The sequence below is a fragment of the Haemaphysalis longicornis genome, unplaced genomic scaffold, assembly GCF_048455015.1.
Source record: "Haemaphysalis longicornis isolate Haplotype H1 unplaced genomic scaffold, Haemaphysalis longicornis Haplotype H1 scaffold_2, whole genome shotgun sequence".
NCBI classification, from domain to species: Eukaryota; Metazoa; Arthropoda; class Arachnida; order Ixodida; family Ixodidae; genus Haemaphysalis; species Haemaphysalis longicornis.
In genome coordinates this window covers 186,277,000-186,297,359 of record NW_027526295.1, presented here as the reverse complement: position 1 = coordinate 186,297,359, position 20,360 = coordinate 186,277,000, and the positions used below count along the sequence as shown (strand labels likewise).

At 48.2% G+C, this 20,360-nt stretch overlaps 1 protein-coding gene across 2 annotated transcripts in view; it reads right to left on the bottom strand.

Annotated features, from left to right (window-relative positions):
- The window catches only part of LOC144169638 (uncharacterized), a 35,977-nt gene extending 27,455 nt beyond the window's left edge, over positions 1-8,522 (bottom strand). For both annotated transcript variants that reach the window (XM_077698903.1, XM_077698904.1), the window contains exons 1-6: positions 8,364-8,522; positions 7,878-7,945; positions 6,299-6,614; positions 5,119-5,350; positions 2,700-2,834; positions 257-320 (exon numbers count right to left, since the gene is read on the bottom strand). In XM_077698903.1, coding sequence (XP_077555029.1) covers positions 257-320; positions 2,700-2,834; positions 5,119-5,350; positions 6,299-6,614; positions 7,878-7,945; positions 8,364-8,367 — 819 coding nt within the window. In that variant the 5' untranslated portion in view covers positions 8,368-8,522. The remainder of the gene's footprint in view (positions 1-256; positions 321-2,699; positions 2,835-5,118; positions 5,351-6,298; positions 6,615-7,877; positions 7,946-8,363) is intronic.
- Positions 8,523-20,360: the final 11,838 nt, after the last annotated feature.

The following is a 20,360-nucleotide window of genomic DNA, read 5'->3' as shown; positions in this document are numbered from 1 at the left end:
AAGTACTAAGGCAACACCAGTCCTTAAGGTAATATTAGATTATTATAAATGATAGTAAGTGACATTTATGATGACACTGTAGCGTAGAGACAGAATTTAATAAAATAGTGAAAAGCAAAAGCCATGCTTCATTTCGTACACTTCGTCAAATAAATAAGGAGCTGCTGAAATCCAAGGGGAACTTTGAGGCTCCGTAAGAGCCTAGATAAAACAAAAGAGACGAGAGAGAGAGAGGGGGAGAATAAAGTGTACTGACCTCAAATTCAGATTCATCGTCGCTGTCCCCAAAGATGTTTGCAATCAGCTCACCAACGTTCGACCTGCAAAGTGGCACAGATACACTTACTACGTGCCCCTTTTTTAAGCTACCGGACAAGATACGCTTGTACTTTGAGCCAGTGACACCTCCCCCACTGACGCTTCGAACCAGCAGAGGCTTCAACCACGCCTCACTTCACACCTAAAAACTACCACTGCTCCTGCACTGCTGAAGGCAAATATTCATCCGAATTCTTTACCAGATCTGCCTTTCCCGTCATACTGCATACTAAACAACAGGTTTGAGGTTTCGTGGAGAAAAAGAAAAAAATTTTTCTTCAAGCGTTGAGATCAGACAATTCTGACACAAATAGGTTCGGCAAGGAAAGGACAGGAGAGGTTGGAATGCATTGCACAAGGCCTTCAGGCTGGCGGTAATGACGATGACAATGAGAGTGACTAAGATAACGTGGACAAATTTAAGCTCATACCCTGGTGAACATTACATTCTACGAATTAAAAGAAAGAAAGAAAGCAACAATACACAATAGCAGATAGTTACAAAGCTGCTTCATTTAGGCAATTCCTAACCCAAAGCAATGCAGTTTACGGTTTATGCCAAATAAGACGATTATTAAGGAAATGCTGCATTTTCATGTTTGTTTCACGTTGCCGAGAGCAACTTGATAAGTCCAGACTTGTGACTCGCCCACCAAAAACACCCGTGCTCTTCCCTCAATTACAACCAATAACTTCTGCTCGGCTTGCAGGACATACTTTGTTGCCCACCCTTCTTGTTGGCACAGCCACGCCCGCCTATGCTCACAAAACCAGTATGGGCCTGTTAAAACGATTGGAAAATGTGCACAGTTAATTTCATTGCTTGTAGGATGGCCTTTTGAGTGCTCTAGCCAGATAATACCTGAAATTAAACAATGTAACCGGCACTCATTGTAAGTGAATATAAATAGAAAATTTTGCACCTGTCACGTTTGCAACTTCTGACATTTAGTTTAAACTACTGGAGGCCCAGCTCGAGCTTCTATGACCACCACACACTAAACTAGAACACTTTTTTAATTTCTACTATAACAAAGATTTAACTGAAGACGGTAAAGGGGTGGCCATGGTTTTGTGCAGCAACATATTTTCAATGCTTTGCAGCAGAGCTTTTCAACTTTGCAACAATATTTTTCAATAAATTACTTAACGCGTTCATCGAATGCTTCAACAACACAAAACAAGCTTCAAAATATTCTGGCTGCACATTGGGAACTCACAAAGGCTTCCTTTAGGTGTTGCTATACGGGGGAACTACGGCACTAAAAAGAACTAAAAAAAAAAAGAAAAAAAAGGAAATCGACCTCACTCTCCAAGTCAGTAAACAAAACATTGTAAATTTGCAGCACGGAATTAAATGTCTTTCCCCTTTCAAAAAAGCACATTTACCAACTGCTATCTTTTGCAGTTCTTGCCAGAAAGCATCGATGGCACAGACTTAAGAAAGAACTTGAGAGAGATAGAGAGAGAGAGAGAGAGAGAGAGAGAGAGAGAGAGAGAGAGAGAGAGAGAGAGAGAGAGAGAGAGAGAGAGAGAGAGAGAGAGAGAGAGAGAGAGAGAGAGAGAAAATTGACTTCACCCTCCAAGTCAGCAAACAAAACATTGCAAATTTGCACCACAAAATCAAATTTCATTTCCCTTTCAAAAATGCACATTTACTGACTGCATACCTGCCAACCTGGTGACATGGAAATTCGTAATAACCGCGGACTGGGGGAAGTGGGGGGGCAGCACACTTTATTTTTAAGTCTGAACGATCTCACCTTTTCAGAACCATACGTGCAAACCGCCAGTGTTGTAGAGTAATGAGCAGCAACTCCATTGGGCAGGGAAGCATATTCTTACATGTACGATTTCAAGAACACTTGGTAGTAGTCTCACGGCTTCGAGCCCGCTGTTGCAATGCGAAGGAACTACCGCGGTCGTACCACGAGCGTTGCAGCACAGGACGCGGCAGTAATACAAAGAGCGCCACGAACACGGAAGTCGTAACCGGCCCGTGAACAACACGCTATAAGCAGACTTGCCTTAGATGCAGCGAGTTCTGGATATGGATGCGTAGCCCACCCCGAGAAGAAGACAGAAATCGCTGCTTCGCAGTTGGTGATAACAATACTACGTATTGCTTTCTCGTGGCGGCGCAGGTACCACGGTGTCATTTAAAGATGGTCCAATTTTTTTTCGAAAATTGGTAAAATTTCAGGCACAATTTGTAAAATCGTAAGATGCGGCAAAATTCGTACATATTACGGATAATTCGGAAAAGTTGGCAGGTATGTGACTGCAAACTTTTGCCGCTCTCGCTAGAAAGCATCAATGGCACAGCGTTAAGAGAGAGGGCTCATTCCCATGCCTGCACAACGGTCACAGGCCCCACTCACTCATTGTCGCTGTCGTCTTTGTCGTCCTTGTCGGAGTCATCCTTGTCCTCCTCGTCAGAGTCGTCCTTCTCCTCCTTCTCTTCCTCCTTCGTTGCTTCCTGGTCCGAGCCTTCTTTCGCGTCATCTGAATTTTTTCTGTGTGATGGTCACAGGTAACATTTAAGGGTGAAAAAAAAGGGGGGAAACATTTTGCGAACGTTCCAACCTAAATGTCCTTCCTGAAAGCATGCAACCTGCAATGCAGTTGTACTACCACCATTAGGTCAGAGGAGCCCGGCATACTTTTGTAATCTGCTGATTTTCACTTGAACTAGGACTAACGTCAAGGCAGTAGCATACTGAAATTAATAAATTTTCCTCGCATAACCAAACCAAAAGGTGCTGCTCTAGTAGAATGGCAAATTAAGAAGTGAGGGTTTCTTTTTTTTTTCTTTTCCCTTTTTCAGAAGCTTGGAAGAAATTACTGCTTGACATTGGCGCATCTATTTTTTGGGATATCCCAGGTGACGTCCGCACAATTAGGAGAAGAGACTAGAATTCAAGAGGTTCTTCAATAATTCACGACACTTGAAAGATGTGGTCACCTAACAAGTCCTTTATGCCTGCACACACTTTGCCTCTATAAATTACTGGTCAAGAATGCCTATAAAACTTCAATTGGGGGCTTAATGCGGCAAAGCTATGCAAGCATGCCATAATGGATGGCTATGGATTAGTCACGTTTTGTAACCAACCCACCCAGTTTCTGGCAAGTAGAAACTGCGGTGAAGTAAGTTCAATAACTAAAAAAAAAATCATAGCCCTTTTCTTGAGAGAAAGATGGTTAAAACGCAAAGCTGTCTCCCATTAAAACTGAGTCAAAGTTAAGGTGCAAAATCTAAACTGCTTCTACTGCGTCGGAATGGCACAATGGGACAGACGTCGGCTTCGTAACTGAGGGACCCAGGTTCAGTTCCGACCTATGGGAAGCATTTTTTTTTTGAGGCACTTAATGTGCCTTCGCTTATCATCGCCATTGTTCTGTGAAACCATTTGAGTAAAGTTGGCTTTCCTGCAGTGAATTTTGCTCAGGCATCGACGCCATCAATGAGGCATAGAAAGCTTGGCTTTACAAGGCATTCTCATCAGTCCCTCTGAAGCACCTCATAACAAGGTTCCCCCTAACACGCTACAGAGCATTCCACCGGGCTTTTTTAAAGTACTGACAGGCACAAGCATCAACACGAAACTTTGAGTAGTGTGTGCCGACATTCTTACTAGCACAACGACAAAATGGCAAGGACATAAGTTGCTTCCTACAATGGAAACTTAGCCAGATCACTGAAACACAATAACCAACAAGCTTGTTTTGTTCGTCAATTGCTTTAATTTACCGAATTGCCTAGGCTTACGCCGACAGCCCATATCTGCAGAATGGTGTGAAAGTGGGCTTTGGTATGCACTTATTATTAAGAAAACAACACGAGGACAGGACAAAACAAGAGACAACAGACACAGCCCTGAGTGTCTGTTGCCTGTGTCTATATTCCCCTCTCATCCCACCTCGGTGGGTGCTTGTATCAACTCACTTGCGTCATGGAAGCTCGTGATGGTGTTGCAAAAAACCAAGTGCCTCACGAAAAAAAAAAAGAACCCGGTTACCCTGGCTGGAATAGCTTGTATTCACTGGCAAGGTGTGCATGCAGGCAACCATGTGAGTGCCCCATCACTGGTTACGTCAGGCTCCACAGAATGGCGGTACTTGTCCGTGCTAAGCACATAACGTGTTGGACGTTCCAAACTCTACCCCATTGAACGCAAAGTAATGCCTCAAGTCCAATGTGAGTGCAATTAATAACATCTCCGTTGGCACCACCATTGAGAATTGGGTTGAAACGGAGCAGACAACGCATCCCGCTGTTTTTTTTTACTTCGGCGTGCGGGCGCAGTGGCACAAGCCGCGCCGCGTCTGTGGCGCACCGACCATGTCTGTGGCCGTTTCCAGTGTTGCCAAGCGAAGAAACTGACAGCCAAACTTTTCAATGGATACCACCTGTACAACCTGATTGTGCCATTTGGACACGGTATTGATATGCAAGGCATTGGAGGCGATCTTGCCACAGGCGGCACACAGGCCACAGGCGGCAACTTGCCACAGGCGGCAACATTACTAGGCCACACTGCACACCGGGAGGTGAGCAGCTACGTTGAAATGGGTGCGCCTCACACTCGTGTACCTGTTTGCCGCAATACCGTAAGCACGGACGCTGCTGTTGATAAGCCGCGCTGCACTCCAGGACATGAGTAAAATTTGAGCGAAATTTCACTTCAAAGAGTGAAATTTCAAACCTGCCCTCATCACTTCCATATCTTTCTGCATCCTCTGCCTTGCCTCCTGCCATCACGTCATGCACCAAACAGCATCCAATGGCAGCCTTACCTGGCTGGGGATGAAGGAGCACTGCTCTTGTCTTCTGCTCCAGTGTTTGAGGGGCTGGGGCTTGCAGGGGGGCTGTCGTGGCACGAGGGGGCCTCCTCCTCCTCCTCCCCCTCCGTGTTCTGCCTCTGGGCTCCAGCGCTGTCGGACTGCTCCGCCGCCGATGCCTGCTCCTCCGCGCGGGCATCCGACGCAGAACTCTGCCTGCTGTCACGCCCATCGCCCTCCTCTTGTCCTGGCGGTGGCAGTAACACACAATGTGTCAAAATTTTTCTGCTGGCAGTAGCATACCGAAAGACTCAAAGTGTGGAATAGACTTGTAGCAAGCTTCGCTGCGGCATAGGCCAGACCTGAATGTAATGGAAGACGCTGAATTGAAATGACGAGACAAAATTTGCTGACTTTCTGCAATCACTGCGTGAAAGAGCTGACAGTGAGAGCTGCGTCATGTTTGCTTGTGTATGAGCATGAAGCAAGCTTCCAAAAAGTACTGGCTGCACTGCACATCATTCAACGTTCACACCTGGCATAACAAAGGCTTTCTCCGAGTGCAGCTATAACACAAGGATCTTGCAGCATGTAGCACATGTTATACATGACATTCTTTCCTGAAGAAAGCCTTGCACACAAACCCACTTTCCAGACAAGGAAACGATGAATTGAGTTTAAAGCTCCACCCAGTTCATTCATCATCGACGAGTTGTGCCTTCATGTTATGCTCTTTCTGTGCAGTGTAGTACAGCTTGAAACGAAACACATTTAATACTTCATCGCAGGGCCTGACCTGCACTAATGGGCTGGAGCCTACTGGAACAGGTAACATACATTTCTTTGGGACACAGAAGGCGTGGTTTTTTGATTGATTGATTGTAGGGCTTAACGCGCCAACACAACACAGGCGATAAGGCAAGCCGTAGTGGAGGGCTCCGGATTAGTTTTGACCACCTGGGGATCTTTAAAGTGCGCCGAAATCTCGTGCACCCAAACGTTTTTGCTTTCCACCTCCACCAGAAAAGCAGCCACTGCGGCCAGGAATCGAACCCGCGTCCTCGTGCTCAGCAGCCCAATGCCTTAGTCACCGCGGCGGGTGGCGTGGTTTTCCGACTACAATGCACAAGCTGCAATGACCAGCCTGCCCTTCCTGTCCCCCTGGCATGCTGGTTGCAGAAGAGCAAATAATTACCATTTGCCCCCTCGTTCTCTTCCTCTCCAGCCGACTGGTCGCCGTTGGCAGTGCTGTCGTTCTCCACCGCAGCAGGCGAGTTTGGCGAACTGGGCCCTTCGGCGTCGCTGTCGGCTCTCCTCTCGTCGTCCGAACCGCTGCCCGTGCCATCACCTGCCCCTCTTTCACTGCCAGAGGCTGCAGCCCCTTCGTCCCCCTCGTTGTCGCCATCCCCCTCCCCACCACTCTCCTGGCCACTGCCATCCCCATTGTCCGAGCCCGCGGGGCTTTGCAGGCTTCCACTGTTGTTGTTGGAGTCGGGCGACGCCACGGGAGACTGCATTTGGGGAGACAATCACAGGGTCAGGCTCCGCCAGAGTCATGCCAGAAGACAGGTGAACACTGCTGAATCCACATGCTCTGCAGTGTACGTTCTCCCTTGCAAATGTAAGCGAATAACCTGCCCATTTTCCATGCCCCCCACCTCTCACTTTTGAAGCAGGTCCTACAGGGCAATTTGTAAAGCCACACAATCACACATTCTCCGTGGCTTGTGGTGTGAGGGAACACTTGTAGGTCGTTGGTCTTTAGTGCGCAACAATAGGGTTCCGAAAATCAGCCATAAAACCCACTGTCAATTTACAGTGTACAGTCAGTCACCTCCGATACACTGCAACACGTTGTGCCAATACCAGTATTACTTCAATGCATTTGGGAAAAACCCTGAACATTAGAAGTGCACCTACAGGGTGCAGCAAGCAGTTATTGCACAGCAAAAGAAGAATACTATTGCTGAACACAATTTGCAAATGTCACTCATCAGCCAACACTGGAAAGTGTCCATTCACTTATGACAGCAGCAAGTTCCCCATATATGATAGAAAACTTTCCAAGCCAAGCTACTGACATTATCACACTGCTGTCTGTTAACCACAGAACTGCAGCATAAAAAATTTGGCCTAATATGCTTTACAGCGGCGGAGTAGTGGGTTTCACTGTAGTTAGAATGAAGTTATTTAAATTCGTAAGAGACTTAAAACACAATTCACCATGTGTATGAGAATTTCTTGAACGTGAAAAGCAAGGATTAATACAACTACACCAGAGAAAAATTTCTTCTAATAATCGATTCTCACAGTTGTACATTCAATTCCGACAACGCGCAAAATTACCTTTTCTCCCACTACCTTGCAAGTCGGAAATGTAAAGGAACAGGTTCCTTATTGGTCTGATTATCCAGACCGGGTTAGCACTGCCCCAAATACGCCAGAATAGGTGTACCGGTATCTATTCCTACTTCCTCATCGCGATACTTTTTTTCTTCTTAAAACGCAGAAAGAAAAAAGGGCAGCAGCAGCCGTTTACTTGTAACCACTAAAAGGAGTAAACAGGCTAGTCGCTTACATGCACCCCACGTAACAGCTGTGCGAGTATGAAAAACAAAACAAACGCGCCCTTCGTGTCGCAATTAAAGAGCACTTGTACAGATCAGTCTTTTAATCGGTCAACGAAGACAGCCGTCGAAACAGAAGCAAGCGCTCCATATTTCATACGTGCTTAGTATCCGGACACAAAATTTTTAAGACGTTCCATGACTCACAGGACTGGCGACATCGCAGGGCCCCTCGTCTTCACTGCCAGGCTCCATGTCGGACGCCGCCGAGTTTGCTGCAATTGTGGACACCTTACTGACGCAGTAACTAACATCGATGATCCGTAAAATCCCGCGTACCGCTACAAACACGCTTGCTGGCGCAGACTAGCACACAAGCGTCATTGTTCTGCACACCAAGCCGCTGGCAGCTACGAAGCCGTATATCTGACGTCTTCGATGAACAGGCGTAATTACGATCACAAGCAAAAGCAAGCGCAATGCATTGCCTGCCTTCGGGAGGAATATCAGTAGAATTGCGTGAGACAGCAAAGCTCTTTTTCTTCAGCGTAACGTCAAAGACTAGGGAGCGATGAAAGTTAACGACGCCACAAACACATCAAACAAGGTCGCGCATTCTAAAATTTAACCACGATTCCCAACCAGCCCACTTGTAGCGGATGCACGAAAGAAAAGCTGCGGCTGAAGACTTACACATTGTTATGCAACTCGGCGATCTTTCTTTTTTGAGAACACCGCTTCGCTTTCAACCAGGTAAATACGGACAGTAGCAGTTACACCGTCAGAATCACAGTCAGAATGCCGAGCAGCAAGCGTGTTGTGAACGGTGATAACTAATATGGCTGGCTGATTTTGAAGGCGCAGTCACGTATAAAATATTGGCTTAATTATAGGCAAAAGCTTTTTATTTTAATATTTGTTAACTATTTTACCATTATTATAATATATAAGCTTGTTTAGTAAAATTGCTGAAAGAAAGGAAATCACCCGTCAACGGGCCATGACCGCATAGAGTTAATCATGAACGGGCGCCAGGCGGGTAAAGCTGGCTCAAAAATGTGTCTAAACACAAATGCCGCCATGATGCCACGCTGTAGTTGCCAGATCAGTAGTTTAAGATATTGCTAACAATTTTTCTTAAAAATGAGACACAAATTTAGGGCCCTAAGCTAAAATTAGGCAACTTTTATGGCAATAACTGAGTTTCTTTACGAGTTTGTATGCTTTTTATTAGTTTTCTTGAAGTATTCATGCTTGACGAACAAAAATAAATGAAATTATAAGCAAAAAGAAGACGTCGGGCTGAGGCGCCAAATTCAGTTTCGGTATATTGTGAGGAGCGTCAGTCGTGTGGGGCTAATTTACAAAGGTTCACTCTAACACGCCTTAGTGTCTGCTGTGTCACTTCGTTGCTTGCGAAGACACGCTTGCGAAGACTGCCGACGATACGGAATAAAGCCGCCGCCGCCTATCTTCAAGGACACCTTCTCTACATGTCCGTAGTGGCTGCTGCCGATTTGAACTCGCCGTCAGCCGGTCATATCATGTTACGCGAAACATGTCTGGGCAGATCAGCTCCTTTTAATGGTATATGATTCGTAAATTAAAAACAAACAAATGTACGAACCATTTTACCATGCCTAGCGTATAACTAGGCTCTTGTTTACGGGTACTGGTATACTTTCACTGAACGGTTTTTCACTTGAGTCAGAGATAAAACAACCGCCAACTAATAATAATAATGATAACTTTATTTGCACAATAAGGTGGTTTTCTAGAGGAGGACAAGCCGAAGCCGAAAGATAATCCCGAATGTAGGTGCAGAAATCTCCTGTATGGGTGTGTGCGATTGGTGCATGCTCCTTCGATCGCTGAAACACGCAATCTGAAATTTTCGAGAATATATTTGATGCTTTGCATGACCCATTTCTTAAATTCGGCGGATCAGCGACGTTGTTTAATTACGTATACTTGCACCTCTGCTCTCATATGGCACATGTATATACCTGCACAGAGGAGGTGGGGGAGGAGTAAACTTCGTTCATGTGAGATGGGCACCCGTGTGGTGGGGGGTTAAGAAAAATTATTCTGTCCTTCCCTGGGTGCCTTCACCAATGAACGGAAACGGCCACTTCTGTTCACGCCCAATTATCAGGACCACCCCGCCTGCAGGCGGTTTTGCTTGAAATGCCTGCGGGTTCGGCCGGAAATCTGTCTGTCAACAGAGACTGCCTAGGAAGCATGTTGAGGTAACACACATATGCGCTTTATTGGGTCGCGATGGGACCGTCATGTATTTTGTGCAAGGCGAAGTTGACGAAGGATTACGTCTCCCTTAAAAAGTAAATTAATTTGAGTGCACCTATAAATTGTTATTGCCACTCATTAGTTCAATCATAGTGGTTAATTTTGAAACAGCTGCCAAACATAACTATAGCAGGTGAATCAGACTGCCCAGCATGAGACAATCAATCGCTAATATAGAGTATTCAGGCACTTAATGTGCATTGCATATGGCAGTCATTAAGAAAGCCGACAATAAATTGAACTCTCAATTTTATTATTTGCGACAGTTACATCTGCACATATCGGTTGAGCCAGGGCCATCTGGAGACGTTCTTCAGCTGTATACACTAGATAAAAGGAAGGAATGCGAATGCGATACGCGATAGAACGAAGGAATTCGATATGTGTAGTACAGCCTTCTCATTTATGCCAACATCAAACCGGTGGCCACAAAGGGGCCACACCAGACCTTGTAAAATTTCAACGCTTCCATTCCAGCGTGCTCACAGCAACAAGGATGATGAAGAAGTTGCATTACCGAAGCTGGGTTCCAGTAATGCTGTAGCTGATTATGAAAGTTCTTGGTAATGCTCATTCAGATTGTGGTCATCAGCATTCTTATTTTCATAAAAAATAATGGGCCATCGCAATGCCATCAGTCCGTGTATCAGAAGCAAAAATAAACACAGAAAAAGCAAGAGGGTCATATGCACAAGCAATTCTTATCCAACAAATTTTATTTCACCACCAGTAATACCACCAGACCTCTAGGGAAGTTTGTGATGGTAAGAGCAAGGCTAAGATGACCTAATGTGCGACTTCAACGAAAGGAAGAAACTTTAGAAGAAAGCTAGGGAGGTTAACCAAGGAAAGAAGAAGAAGAACTGTCCAGCTGGCTGTGCTACATGTGGAAATGGGAACGGTAAGCTTGAAAGGAAAGGACTGGCATAAAATAAAGGATAAAAAATTCGGGAGAAAAAAAAAACATGGTGAGGAAATGGCCAGTACAAAGACAGCACCATGGGCGAAAAAAAGATAGGCATAAAAGAAGCAGGCAAAATGACAAAATGGGCAAACGAAGGATGCTGCATGCTGGTAACACCCTTACAACACCTGTGACTGTTTTTCTCTCTTAATCACTGCAATCTGCTTCTTCAAGGCAAGAACTGATTTGGCTACTTCAGCTCCATCTTGTCTAAAACCACTGAAATATGTCTGATTTTCTGTGTACATAATGTAAATAGGGTACATAATTTCTAATTTTTTAAAATTTCTCCTGAAGTGTCTGCTCCTTCGTGGAAGCTTTCGTGACTAACTGCCTTGTAGAATTGCATTTGCTTTGTTGATTTTTTGCTCTTTTGCCTCTGCTTGTATTTGTTTATTTCGTTCTTCTCCTCTTCTCCAGTGCTTAGGTTTTTTATCATGAAATTGTTTTTTCTTCAAGAAGGTTTTTTGGCTTTTAACCCTGTCTGTTTATTGGCTTTAAACCTGCCATAGCTTTGCTGGAAATAGTTAGTTCCTCACACAATTTTCCTCTTTCTTTATTCTGGGAGAGGGGGCATGAAATTTTAAAAGGTAAAGAGCCCTGCAGCGACTAATGAACATTTGCACTACTTTCTTTGTAGTTGGAAGTACTGAAAGCTATAGTTCCACAAACCCAGAATGGAAATGCGCGTTCTACATGATATCTTCTAGTCTCTGGTTTGCTTTTGTCGAGATTTTGTTTAAGCTGCTATTAAATAGAATTATTGCGACCTAATGTAACCTGACAACACTAATCATGTAGCTTGTGTGACGTCCCCAAGCATACAATCAATGACAAATCCTCTAAGCATACCTAGAAAAACGGAAAATCTCTTGAGAGAGTTTCAGTAATATTAGGCTTGGGTATTTCACGGTTATTGAATCTAAGCTAATGCAAGGGCCACTACCTAAAAACATTTCAACTGGAGAAAAAAGTTGACACACGTGCTGCAGGGGCCTCGTAGACAGGCACAGGAACATGCACAGAAAGCATGTTTGTTTAGCATAAAGTGCAGTCACAAATACGATTTCCATTTACATGCATTTCTTGGAAGCGTTGTCCAGTTCGAACTTCCATTCGCTAGAAAAGCAAGTAGTTGTAAAGAGCACCTCAATAGATTGCGAAAACAATCAGCTGACGCATACAGGGGGGGGGGGAGGCGTGTGAAACATGTTAAAATAGCGCTGTACAGACGGGACAACAAAGAATATACTACACAGGACTAGCGCTGCATATCAACTGAACTCTTTTAGCACACACAAAATGATATATACAGAAACAGCGCATGCGCGGATGCAGGGGAAGCCACCAGGAAAAAGATCAGGGGAAAAAAAGCAATCAGGGGGAAGTGATTTCTTTTTAAAGGAAGCAGGAAAATAAATGGACTGGGGATATTATTAGGCTCTCATGGGAGCTCACCTGCATTTAACACAGTACGCAAGCGGGAATAGTTGGGGAAATAGGATAGGAGAAAGAAAAGTAAAGATTAGAAAGGTGAGGAAAGAGTAGAGAAGAGTAGTTCCACTGTGGTCGATTCCGTCGCACACAACACACCACAAACACTGTTGGCTGGCGTAATGCTGCGTCCGGGAGACGAGAAACGTCGAAGGGAACAGTGAACCGCGGAGGCGAGCATGGTGCGACGAAGAGCGAAGTCTGCGGCGGTCCCGACCGCTTTGGAGACGGGTACTGGGAGGGGGGCGGGAGCTGGCACTCGACCGTCCACACCAGCAGAGCGAAAGCCAGGCGACGTCCAACGGCCCGCGCTTGCAACAGGCCGCCGAAATGAAGACCCTCCGAAGCACAGGAGCACGAAAAAAGACGTCCGCTCAACTCCGAAGCGACGACCGAACTCCCCTGACGCACCCGCAAAAGCTACCTCTCCGAGCGTACGAAGTACCCGCTAATCTAGGCGCTACCCTTCTCAGTTGCGGAGAATGCAAAACTGCATCTAACGCGGCAGCATGGCACAAAAGTTCGCTACCTACCACAGGAAAAACTTCACACAACGTTTCTGCACAGCAAAGTTTTCACGGCGCACTCACAGCGACGGTGGCTGCCATGATGGAATGCGTTGGTTACTAGGTGAATACCGACTACTGCCGCCAACTCTAGTAGGCGAAAAGGCAGCGGGCAACGCTGTGAGGGTGGCATCATGTCAGCGCCCGGGTGTAGCACGGTTTCAATGCACGGGCTGGCCGGGCAGCTTTTGCTCTAGAGTCAGTAGTATTAACTCTATGACGGGCGCAATGCGCGCCATATTTGTAGTGGGGCAAGCAGGGACGCCTTGTCACACCTTGTTTGTGTAACCGAACTCATTCCAAATTCCTCGAAGAAACTGTGTGAAAAAGCGCAGAGCCTGCCCCCTTTTTTAACAGCCTTGTGACCTTTTAGTGAGATTCCGGTGTGAACGAAGTGATGGTGGTGATACGTTGCTAGCGTCTTCAGCAGCAACAACCTTGTTTGTCCAGTGCTGGTACCGTTAGTGCCGTTAGTTCCACGCACCGATATCAGCATGGAGGCCACCTCTACGAGCACGCAGGCTCTCAGCAAAGCTACCTTCGAGTGCAAACTTTGTGACAGTACGTTCACTAGTGCGGACGAGCTCCGCGAGCACCTTAGGGGACACATAAGCAAGGTGGCAACCGACAGGGATCGCCGCGCGAGACGCCAGTCCCCTCGGCCTCCGCCGTCCGAGTCCGCTGATCAAGGCGCTCCCCTCCCTTTACCTAACGGCTCGCTCGCCCCCTTTAAATGCACCGCGGAAGGTTGCCAGTACACCACGGATGACCGTGGGCGTTTTACGGAGCACCTGGGGTCGCACCGTGAGACGAATGATTGTGGGTGCGTCTTCTGCGGTGAAGCCTTTAATGGCACAGCAGCGCTCGTGCAGCACATCGTGACGTCGCACCAGCAGCGCGCCTTCCAATGTGGTATGTGCAACTATAGCGCCGCGCAGCCCCTGTACCTCGTCCTACACTGCCGCTGGTACCACCAAGAGATCGGGCCGTTCATGATGACGTGCAAGAACGCCGAGCTGCGTGCCCCCGAGTTGACGCCGCGGCCCCCAGAGCGGGCGCACTGCTCTGTGGAGCCCTACCGCTGCGGCGTCGACGACTGCGGCTTCAAAACGATCAATCCAGGCACGTTGAAGCGGCATTTGACTAGCGTGCATTCGAATTTCGAGAAGTTTGACTGCTTCGTCTGTCGCGTGTCAGCGAGCACCCCCAAAGCACTCCTCGAACACTTTTTGCAGCACAACCTGGGAGCTGTGATTTGCGGCCTGTGCCAGCACTACGAGCTGTCGTCGCTGAAGGCTATGCTGAGGCACCACTGCGACCACCACCCGGATGGCTCCCTGCAAATCCTTTTCCGCGACAGGCAGCTGTTGATGAAATTCGAGCAGTTCGTAGGCGAGTTTGGACGGATGGCCAGATACCTGCCGCAGCCACCGCCCTGTGCTCAGGAAAGCGGCCCGCGCAGGTCAAGTCGCATATCATTGATGGCCCGCAAGCGATACCTGCCCTCACCGGATACTTGTAGCGAGGAAGAACAGACCAGGGGCAGTTCCTCTTTCCACAACTGCAAGTCCTGTACAGACTTGGAGGCACCGATTCCACAGTCTAGCTCGTACACCACGCAGTACCGCCGTTCTGCTGGCCAAAGTCACGAGCCAGCGCTCTATGTGGTCGGTCTGGAAGAACAGCCTAAACGAATCCCTCTCTCGGTCTTTACACTGTACTACAACATCGATGCGCGTGTTGTTGTGAAGGGCAGTGAAAGGTGCCGTGCATCGCAGTATCTGTGCAACCTGTAACTATCTTAACAGCTCGCACAGTAATGTGGCGGAGAGGCACTGTGATTAAGTTTGGAATGTTTCCTGGCCTAAGCCAAATTGGTTAAACAGGATTTCGGTGCTCACTCAAATTTTTTATCATGAAGTGTTTTAGTCAACAGCATAGACGTTTACTATATTTTCCGGTCCAAAACAAAGTTGGGTGGACGGTGTTTGGGGCGTCAACCTGTGAATGTTTTTATACGCGCGACGGGTTCTAATCACCAGCTACCTGAAACCAGTGGACGAAACTTTGAAGTTACATGCTTAAAACAAGCGCGAAGTGTTCTTGAAGCTCAATGCAACCAAACCCAATGCTTGAGATGGCTGCCTATCAGGCAGTTTAACATTGTCATCATTTTGAGTTCACTGTCATGTTATTCTGGGGTTGTGCTCCTGGCAGTAATCCAGCCATGCTCCATTTTGAGGCAAACACCTTTTTAGTCCATGGTTGCTCTTCCAATGTCTTCCTGAAGTTCCGAGTTCAAACCATTAGTGCTGTTCGGTACACTTCCATATTCTATCTTTACTGATGCCGTTTTGGGGCTTTGCTCGTTAACGAATGCTTCGTTCACTCAAGTTGAGGCAGACGCTCAAGAACTGTTCCTCACTGTTACCCATTACAAATCTATTTAAGTGGGCTAAATAAGAGGTTTATTTGGCTCGTTACTGTACGGTGATATTTCTTTGTAACGAAATTGTTCTGCCAAGGTTGGTGTCAGTTGTATGTTATTTCAATGGTGTAATTGTGCTCTCCTGTTTAGCAATACTGCACTCAAGAAATGATCACCACCAATTGCTCTGTTCAAGTAGCAAATTTTCTGCAGAAAATATTTTTGCCTTGTTTATTTCTCGCATTGCTTGCTGTTCAGTGGCCATGCATTGTTACTGATTTTTTGCAATGCCTGGGTGCATGGCAGTTAGGGCTCCCCAAAATATAAATCAACAAACGGTCTTCGACTACTGTCTACCTTGTAGCAAAGCTGTTGTTCTGGCAACCTAAAATATGCCTTTCGCGGTGGCTGAGTGTCTGACGGCATTGCACGCAATTGCAGGTTAGAAAGGTGAAAGGAAAACACCTGTGTGTTGAGGTTTTGGTGGATGTTTAAGGGACTGCCAGCCACTTTTTGTGGAGTCCGAGTGCATGCCCTCTGGCTCATATGAAAGCCACCGTTTTATATGGTAGGGTAACCACAAAGAATTTCTAAATAAATTGGTGGAAATTTTAATTTTGTTCTAAACACTCTTAAGTCCGAAAGGTGGCACCATGTAGTGTCTCTAAACTGTTAGTTTTTGTGGGGTGTGCAGCATGACTACAATGCGAAGGGCACAGATTGCGGCAGCTTCGCAAGGAGCCGAAAGAAACGACAATCGACCGTCAAGCTGCCCTCCTGTTTAGGTGTACTATAGGGAGCGTAGCACAATATAATGTAAAAAAAAGTTTTAACTTGGGGAACACACTTTTTACTCACTGTATGATGGTGCACGCCTTGGTACCGTGTATAGGCGGTATTCGTTGAAAAGTTTAGCGGTCAATTTCTTCGCCTGGCAACACTGAAACGGCCACAGACATGGCCGATGCGCCACGGACACGACGCGGCTTGGGCCACTGCGCCCGCACGCCGAAGAAAAAACGCACCAGCGTGCGTCATCTGCTCCGCGCCAATCTGATTCTAAACGGTGGCGTCAACAGAGATGTTATTAATCGCACTCACATTGAACTCGAAGCAATACTTTGCGTTTGGTGAGGTAGAGTTTGTAACGTAAAACAGTCGTGTTTCACAGTCGTGCTTAGCATGGACAAGTACCGCCATCCCGCGGAGCCCGACGTAACGAGTGACGGCGCACCACGGCCGGGCTAAAGAGGCGGCGCTCGCTATAATGATACGGCCTTCGCACCGGCGGCGAGAACAATGCAGCCCAGTCTCGACGTAAAGTTCCACCACCAACGCGAGCACGCCGCTGCTCTAGCCCGGCCGTGGGCGCACTCACACGGTTGCATGGAGGAGAAGAGCGATGCCTGATCGCGGGCCGTGCGCACAACATCGCCTAGCAACAGACGCTTGGCCACAGATATGGCGGCGCAAACTTGGTTGCCTGCATGCATTCCGCGCCATTGATTACCGGCTATAGAGGTATGGCACATGGCATAAATGAATGGGACCCGCCGCAGTGGCTAAGGCGTTGTGCTTCTGAGCACGAGGACGCAGATTCAATTCCCAGCCGCCGCGGCCAGTGTTCTGATGAAGGTGAAAAGCAAAAACGCCTGTGTGTACGAGATTTCGGCTCACGTTAAAGATCCCCACGCAGTCACAATTAATCTGGAGCCCCCCACTACAGCGTGCCTCATCGCCTGTGTTGCGTCGGCGCGTTAAACCCTACAATCAATAAATGAATGGAAAACATTGGCTGCGTATCTCCTTGCTTCGCAGCAGATGTCGCGAAAGACAATAGTCTGAGGGACAGACAAACAGACCAAAACTTCTGTTTTCTGGGCATGTGTTTCTGGCAAGACGTGGGCACTTCATGACCACTGGCATGGTCGCTGACGGGTGAAAAACCGGTGATCCGCGAGTCTAAACACAAATCTACATGTTGTTTTAAATAATAGTGATTTAGTATGTTTTAGGTCGCTTTAGGTTCGGGGTGCATCCAATGACGACATTTAATTACTGTTCTGCATCGCGTGAGCAGACATGTCACGTGGGTGCTCTGTGCAGCGAAGCGTTTGGAAATACGCAGCCGGGTCGCTCCGCCGCCGAGCGCCGCAGCACAAGTCCTCAGCTTGTCGCAGCCGCGTCGCCGCCGAAGCATAGTATGAAACTCTAAGGCCGAAGCGACATTCCCCGCTTTCAAGAGCGACGGTGGCGCTATCTCTCGAGGCGCAAGCGAACCCCCATATTGTTACCATCCTATTGCGCAATCCAGCGCAAGCCGTGTCGCCGTTGCAGGGCCGCGCAGATGTCGGAGCGCTGCCGCACGACGGAGAAACCCTCTCTTTCTGGCCCGCGGGACCCGCTCACGTGACTGGTTTTAGGCTCCGCCCCTCGGTGGGGATAGCCCGCGGATGCTCCGGGGAAGAAAATGCCTCCGCATGTTTTCTCTCGATGGCGGTGGCCCTCGGCGGGTAATGGAACCTGTTCCTCGGCGCTATAGTCTGCTAGTCACTCCGCGTAGCTCCGCGCGTGTGGATGCGCCGCCAGGCCGGATAATCCGGTCAAGTGCTGTTGACGTCACACATCCGTCCACCTCCGCGCGCCTCCTCCTTCGTCGTGTGAATCCCGCTGTACCGAGTCGGGATCGCGGGTTTACACATTTACCTCAATACAAAGATAGAGAACAACCGGAGGGTTATGCAGAGGGCGGCTACTATGCCCTGAGAAGTGTGTCTTAATCACGATATACTTTTTAAATTTTTGCAGGGTTTAACGCTCCGACGCAACGCTGGCGATGAGGCGCGCCGTAGTGGAGGGCTCCGGATGAATTTTGAACACCTGGGGATCTTCAGAGTGCGCCGAAATCTTGTACACACTGGCGTTTTCGCTTTTTGCCTCCATCAGAAACGCGGCCGCCGCGGCCGGCAATCGAACCCGCGTCCTCGTGCTCAGCAGTACAACGCCTTAGCCACTGAGCCACCACGGCGGGTCTTTTTAGATTTCGCGTTTACAAATTTTTGTTTGTTGTTATTTTTTCTGGGGCTCCGCCCTCACCCCCAACCGAAATCTTGCGTACGCCACTGCCCCCATGTACAGGTGCCGTCAAAAGTAATTGAAACACGGTCTCGTAAATTTAACCGGAATTTCTTCCTGAAACTGCCTGGCTGCATTGATGCGCGTTTATAAGAGTCCTCAATAGTAGAAAAAGCTTCCTCTAAACCGATAATGTAGCGGCCGTCATAAAGCCAGCAACACAAATATTTTGTGATATTCACAAATCATTGTTCAGATTACGACGACACTTGTGCATACTATAAATATGCCAATCGCATCTCTTAGGTAATAGATCACTTCACCATCATCATGGATCGTCTTCTGCTTTTCTGTCGCCATACTTACCTGGTGCCGGGGCCTCCTTGATCGCCGAGGACGAGCCCCCAGGGCGAGGCTCCCTGTACCGCTTGCATCCCGTTGGTTTGGGTGACGCTGATTGAGTCAAGGACTTCATTTTCCTGTGGGGCGGCCCTACGTTTGTGCGTTGGGGTGGCCCCTCCTTCTGGACGTCATCTACCCTGCCGCCGACTGGACCGCCTCTTGGACATTTGAGGACACGTCATCATGGCGTCTTGGGAGGCTGTTCAGCCACCACCCAAGGCCCATGTCTTCTACTTCACGGCCCCGAAGGACGTCACCGTGGATGACCTGGTGAACAGCCTCGAGGAAATCGTAGGCCGTTATGGCCTGGACACCCTGATGCACCTGGCTGCTTCGGCTGCTGCTGCTCGCAAGATCGCCGAAAAAGGAGCTGTTCTTGTGAACGGCGTTTCGTGTCCTGTGGCCTGCATGGGCCCACAGGTCGTCTACGTGACGGTGTACCGCTTGAACCCCGTCGTTAGCCACGCGGATCTCGCGGCAGCACTGAGACCGTATGGAAAGGTCCTCAACGTCAGCCAGCCGTCGTGGAGGAGTCTTCAGCACATCAAGACCGGCATGCGACTCGTGAAGATGGAGATGGCCAAGGCCGTGCCTAACTTCATGAAGATACGAGGGTTCAAGGCCCAGTTTGAGTATAAAGGTGTGCGACGGGTATGCGCCCGTTGCGGTCAGAGCGGCCGCCAAGTTAGCAACTGCAAGACCCCGTGGTGCGGCCGCTGCTCGGAGTACGGCCACGACGAAGCCGACTGTAACGCCAAGTGTCGGCGCTGCAAGGGCAACCATGCAACCGCCGACTGCCTGCGGCCCCGGTCCTACGCGGACGCTGCAAGCAATTTCTCCGCGACGCCTAGTGCGTCCCCCAGTCAGCAGGCTCTCGAGAGCGCAAGTGAATTTCCTGAACTACCCTGCGCCCTCTCCGGCCAGCCAGAAGAGGCGTCAAGCGGGAATATTGAGGCTCTCGGAAGCGCAAGCGAATTTCCCGAACTACCCCGGGCCTCCTCAGGCCAGCCGGCAGAGGCGTCAAGCGGGAGCACTGCTCTGGGTGACAGCACGGCGATTGAGGAATCTACGAGCGACAGCCAAGAAATGGACCTCGAGGGCTACACGTCGCCTTCGGAGGTGGTGGTGGTGGTGGTGGTGGCCCGAAAAATGGCGCATACCCACTTAGGGGGATTGGCCAAGAAGAGTTATGTTTTCATTAAAATAAATCAAGCGAGGCAAAATAATGGAGCAGAAGAAAGAATTTGGTCTAGGTTAATGAAAGAGAGAGAGAGAGGAAACACTAGAAAAAAAAACACAGAGAGAAGAATAGGAAAACTATAGTAAAAATCAGCCTAATCGGAATGTTTTTAACACTGCAGACGAGCTGTCTCCGAAATGGAGTGGATGGCGCTGCACACGTCCCTATGGCATCGGCCCAGACTAGTCCCCCCAAACGACAAAAGCACAGGTAC